Here is a 5,887-nt window from a genome sequence, read left to right as displayed (position 1 = left end):
GCCTTTCAATACCTGAAGGGTGCCTATAGAAGAGCTGGGGAGGGACTCTTTGCCAGGAAGGGTAATGATAGGACAAGGGGAAACGGTTTTAAATTGGAAGAAAAAAGATTCAGATTAGATCTCAGGAAGAAATTTTTTACTATGAGGGTGGTGAGACACTGGAACAGGTTGCCCAGGGAAGTTGTGGATGCCCCATCCCTGGAAGTGTTCAAGGCCAGGCTGGATGGGGCCTTGAGCAACCTGCTCTGGTGAGAGGTGTCCCTGCCCAGGGCAGGGGGGTTGGGACTCGATGATCTTTGAGGTCCCTTCCAACCCAAACCATTCTATGATTCTATGATTCTATTCCTCCAAAAACTGCACCCTGGGCTGATCCCTCTGTGCTGCCCATGGACCCAGGGGAGCACGAGGTGTGCACTGAGGAGCATGTGGGGAGGAGCAGAGGAGCACCTCTACATGCATCACCCAGAGGTTCCATCTGAGCCCCAGAAGCTCTCACACATGCACAGTCAAGGGCATCCTCATGCCAAGCAGTAGCCAAAGGACCTGGGCAGGTCCCCTACCGACCTGCTGCCCTCCAACACCAAGCGTGTCCCTCCTGCTCCTCAGGGTGAAGCACCAAGTGGAGTATCTGGGGCTGAAGGAGAACATCCGTGTGCGCCGGGCAGGTTTCGCCTACCGCCGCCTCTTCCACAAATTCCTGCAGCGGTGAGTGACCACCAGGACGGGGTGGTGGTGGGTCCCCACAGCCTGGCTGCCACTCACGTCCCCTCTCCCCACAGCTATGCCATCCTCACCCCTGAGACCTGGCCATCCTGGCGTGGGGATGAGCGACAAGGGGTGCAGCACTTGCTGCGCTCTGTCAACATGGACCCAGATCAGTACCAGATGGGTCGGAGCAAGGTCTTTGTCAAGAACCCTGAATCGGTAGGTGGCCTGGCTCTGCCACTTGTCCCTCAACCCCGGGGACACTATATGTGGCCAAGCATCCCCTTGGACAACCCCTGGAAGGGTTTGGGGTGCCGACGTGTGGGAGAAGGGATGTAGCATGGGTGCTGGGTGACCCCTGGCTGGCCAGGCTCAGCACCCCATGTTCTTCTCAGCTCTTCCTCCTCGAGGAGATGAGGGAGCGGAAATTTGACGGCTTCGCCCGGGTGATCCAGAAGGCCTGGCGCCGGCACATCGCCATCCGGAAGTATGAGCAGATGCGAGAGGAGGGTAAGGCCAGGCAAGGATGGGAACACCAGCACCCTTTTAGGGTGCTCTTCACCCAGAGCAGCAGGAGAGCAACAGCTCAGTTCCTAATTGTGGCACTGATGAGGAGGGGGGTGAGGAGGGACCAGACCATGAGATGCCCGGGGTCTTTTCCTCCATCTTAAAGGAGGGCATGGATTTCTGGCTCTAGGAAGACCTTATAACCCCTTCCAGTATCCAAAGGGGGTCTACAAGAGAGCTGGAGAGGGACCTTTTACAAAAGTATGTAGTGATAGGACAAGGGATAATGGCGTCAAGCTGAAAGAGGGGAGATTGAGATGAGATGTGGGGAAGAACTTGTTTGGTGTGAGGGTGGTGAGAGCCTGGCCCAGGTTGCCCAGAGGAGCTGTGGCTGCCCCATCCCTGGAGGGGTTCAAGGGCAGGTTGGAGGGAGCTTGGAGCAACCTGGTTTGGTAGGTGTCCCTGCTGACGTGTGGGAGAAGGGATGTAGCATGGGTGCTGGGTGACCCCTGGCTGGTCAGACTCAGCACCCCGTGTCCCTCCCAGCTCTTCCTCCTCGAGGAAATGAGGGAACGGAAATTTGACGGCTTCGCCCGGGTGATCCAGAAGGCCTGGCGCCGGCACATCGCCATCCGGAAGTATGAGCAGATGCGAGAGGAGGGTAAGGCCAGGCAAGGATGGGGACACCAGCACCCTTTTAGGGTGCTCTTCACCCAGAGCAGCAGGAGAGCAACAGCTCAGTTCCTAATTGTGGCACTGATGAGGAGGGGGGTGAGGAGGGACCAGACCATGAGATGCCCGGGGTCTTTTCCTCCATCTTAAAGGAGGGCATGGATTTCTGGCTCTAGGAAGACCTTATAACCCCTTCCAGTATCCAAAGGGGGTCTACAAGAGAGCTGGAGAGGGACCTTTTACAAAAGTATGTAGTGATAGGACAAGGGGTAATGGTTTCAAGCTGAAAGAGGGGATATGGAGCTGAGCTGTGGGGAAGAACTTGTTTGGTGTGAGGGTGGTGAGAGCCTGGCCCAGGTTCCCTGCCTATGGCCCAAGGGGCAATTAATGGGTTTCAAAGCCAACCAAGCTCAAGCAGTTCAGATTCCTCCCATGGCATAAAACGAGCCCCACTTCTTGCTGCCATAGTCCGTGTGATGGTTCTTGCAGGGTGGGTGGTCAGGGGTTGTGGTCTGAACCAATGGCACAGAGCCCCATCTGACCGGCATTGCTTCGGGTCCCACGCAGCCTCCAACATCCTCTACAACTTCAAAGAGCGGAGGAGGAACAGCATCAACAGGAATTTCGTGGGTGATTACCTGGGCATGGAGGAGCGGCCGGAGCTGCGCCAGTTCCTGGCCAAGCGGGAGCGGGTAGACTTCGCCGACTCCATCACCAAGTACGACCGGAGATTCAAGGTACATGGACCTGCTCCGGGCTTGGGACAGGCCAAGCCATGCCTCGTGGTGGCCGCCCTTGGGTGAGATGTGTGTGCTGGTCTTGTGCCCCCCTGCAAACACCTCCTCACCCCCTGCTTCTGCCCTTTCCCAGCCCATCAAGAGGGACTTCATCCTCACCCCCAAGTACTTCTACCTGATCGGGCGGGAGAAGGTGAAGAAAGGTCCTGAGAAGGGGCAGATCAAGGAGGTGCTCAAGAAGAAGGTGGAGATCCAGGCGGTGAGCGGTGTCTCGCTGAGGTGCGTCTGGCATGGGCTCCGCACAGGGGGATGTCCATGTGGTTGGGCTTCACCCATCAGCTCAACCAGCTTCTCCATCCTCTGGTGACCCCGGCCAGGCCCCGGTCCCTAGCCCATGGGCCAGCAGGACATCAGGCTGTGGGGAGGAGGTCACCCACAGAGTGCACTGCAGATGGGGCTTTGGAGGCTGGGGCGGTTTCCATCTAAATCACCCTCCAAATTTGCTCGGGGTGGACCCTGGCTGGCACCAGCCTTACCCCTGCTGACACCCCCCCAACTGGGGTTCCTCCCCCAGCACCAGGCAGGATGATTTCTTCATCCTCCATGAGACCGATGCCGACAATTTCTTGGAGTCCATCTTCAAGACGGAGCTGATCAGCCTGCTGTGCAAACGCTACGAGGAGCTCACCCGCACCAAGCTCTCCCTCTCCTTCAAGGACACGTAAGGATGGAGGCCGGGAGAGGTGACAAAACAGGACAGGGTCCCCTCCCTCTGGTCTCACGGCTTCTCTCTCCCCCAGACTACAGTTTCGGGTGAAGAAGGAGGGCTGGGGCGGTGGTGGCACCCGCAACGTCACCTTCGTCAGAGGACAGGGCGACGTGGCCACCCTCAAAGCTGGAGGCAAAACGCTGACGGTCAGCATCGGGGACGGGCTCCCCAGGAACGCCAGTGAGTGCCAGGGGACCCAGGGATTTGGGGGGGGGGCAGGAGAACTGGGGCCACAGGGCATGGCCAGAGGCCTGGGGACATTGGGGTGAGCCAACATGTGCCCCATCCCTGGGGGGTTTGCATTTCCCTCAGGAAGGACCCACTTCTGCTCAGGTGATGGGGCAGCACGGGGTGTTTTGGGGATAAGGGCAGCTGGGTGCAAACTCTGGGGGCAGCATCACCCCCCCCCTCCCCAGCCAGCCCTGAAGCCCGTCACCTAACACGGAGCTTATGTCCCCCCCTCCAGAGCCCACGAGGAAGGGTGTGACACAGAGCAGAGGTGGCAGAAGGTGTCCAGCATCCTCCCGAAGTGCCCCACCACCACCCCAAGGTGAGGAGGGTGGCGCCAAAGGGGGGGTGATGGGGAGGGGGGGTGATGGGGAGGGGGGGCCCAGCCTGGATCCAGCCAGCACTGCACTCCTGGGGGGTGCAGGCTGAGCGGGGGCCCCCTGTAACTCACCATCCTTGGTGGGGGGGGTGTCTTCCAGGTGCCTGCAGGAACGGGGCACCCCAATTCCCGCGTGGTGACAGCCGGGCTCAGCGGGACACCTACACAGCACCCCAGAAGCAGGGGAGGGGGCCACCGGCCGCGGCACTGCCCCCCCGAAACGCCAGCCGCCAGCCGAAGGCACGGCCCCCATCCGAGCAGAACATGGATTTCCTCAATGTACCGGACCAGGGGGTGGCCGGGTAGGTCCCCTACCAGCACCTGTGTCCCCCACCAGCACCCATGTCCCCCTCCCACCCCATCCTTCCACTGCTGCCACCCCCAGAGATGCTCTGTCCCCTCTGACCAGCCTCGCTGCCCAACGGAGCAACAACCCGAGAAGGTCTGGGCAACCCAACTTTGCTGGCAGGATGGTGGCATCTCCCAGGCTTTTGCACACCCCAGTTCTCCCAGTCCCTGCACTGGGAGGACCCACCTGAGCCGCAGGCACAGAGCATCCCCTCGGTGGGGGTGGGCAGGCTGGGAGGGAGGGAGGGAGGGAGTGTGCAGTGCATCCTGCATCCTCCCTGGTGTGACCGGTGTGTTCCTGGTGTGTGACCACCATGTCCCCCACCCCTGACCCCACAGCATGCAGCGCCGGCGCAGCGTGAGCCAGCGGCCACCCCCAGCCAGTCGCCCCAAGCCACAGCCCAAGGCGGCCGTGCCGCGGTGCCAGGCGCTCTACCAGTACATCGGGCAGGACGTGGACGAGCTCAGCTTCAACGTGGGGGACATCATCGACGTCCTGCTGGAAGGTACCACCCGACCCCCCTTTACCCCCTGCCCTGCGGTGCCCTGTGGCATCACCAAGGCTTCACCCGGCTCCTTTTTCCCAGATATCTCGGGCTGGTGGAAGGGCCGGCTGCACGGCAAGGAAGGGCTTTTCCCTGGGAATTACGTGCAGAAGATCTGAGTGGCCGCGTGGTCAGAGGCAAGGAAAGGAGTCACCATCCATCCTCCCCCGGGGGCCGTGCCGAAGGGGCCGGAGGTGACTCCGTGATGGTTTTCCACTGATGCTGGTGTAGAACAAGAGCTTCCTCACGACCCCCCATCCCCACTGGCCTGTGCTGGCTACTGGGCTGTGCTGGTGCCAACCACCGTATCCCACAGCTACGTTAGATGGTGACCTCCCCACGGCAAGGACCGGCTCTTTGCTGCTTGTTTGGACTCCGGGAGGGGAACCGCTGATTCAGGGGTATAAATAGGATTGTTGTTAATAATTATGGTAAATGTTTGTATGTTAAAAATTATGGTAAATAATCAGACTTGTTCAAATCTCAATCTAACCAACTGAGCCTGGAGTTTGAGGTTCACTCTGGTGCTGGCCCGTGGCTCCCACTGGCCCTTGTGGCAAGAGACCTGCACCTACACGGGGGGACGTAGGGGGACACAGGTTGGAGGTGGCCCCATTCCCTCCGCGTTGAACCCTCCAGAAGATGTTGAATCCAGAGACCCAGCACCCCCGGGGACCCTTCCCCGGCGTTGGAGCTGCCTGGGGTGACTCTGGACGGGGTGGCAGGGCTGGGAGCTGCCAGGGCAGTGACAAGGCACAGCAGGACAACGGGGCAGAGCAGGACCAGGGTGCCACCACCCTTCCCTGATTTCCCAAGGGAAAAATTGCGAGGGGCACTTGGGGAGAACCCACCAAACTACAGCAGCTTTTTCTGATGGTGGTTTGGGGAGGGGGGGGTGTATCCTCTGTGGAGGACAATGCATGGGGTGGAAACTGCCACCAGCTCTGGGGTTCAAGGGTCCCTCTCTGCCCCGATCGCGGGACAGGGGGGACAGCCA

At 60.1% G+C, this 5,887-nt stretch overlaps 1 protein-coding gene across 1 annotated transcript in view; it reads left to right on the top strand.

Annotated features, from left to right (window-relative positions):
* Positions 1-5,377, top strand: part of MYO1F (myosin IF) — a 27,417-nt gene extending 22,040 nt beyond the window's left edge. Inside the window, exons 25-28 of the mRNA XM_014961626.1 lie at positions 3,857-3,940; positions 4,098-4,299; positions 4,685-4,851; positions 4,933-5,377. Of these exons, the coding sequence (XP_014817112.1) occupies positions 3,857-3,940; positions 4,098-4,299; positions 4,685-4,851; positions 4,933-5,009 (530 nt within the window). The 3' untranslated portion in view covers positions 5,010-5,377. The remainder of the gene's footprint in view (positions 1-3,856; positions 3,941-4,097; positions 4,300-4,684; positions 4,852-4,932) is intronic.
* Positions 5,378-5,887: the final 510 nt, after the last annotated feature.

Source organism: Calidris pugnax, unplaced genomic scaffold (genome assembly GCF_001431845.1).
Source record: "Calidris pugnax isolate Ruff unplaced genomic scaffold, ASM143184v1 scaffold431, whole genome shotgun sequence".
Classification (NCBI taxonomy): domain Eukaryota; kingdom Metazoa; phylum Chordata; class Aves; order Charadriiformes; family Scolopacidae; genus Calidris; species Calidris pugnax.
The sequence above is the reverse complement of the archived record's forward strand: the minus strand, read 5'-3'. Positions and strand labels throughout refer to the sequence as shown.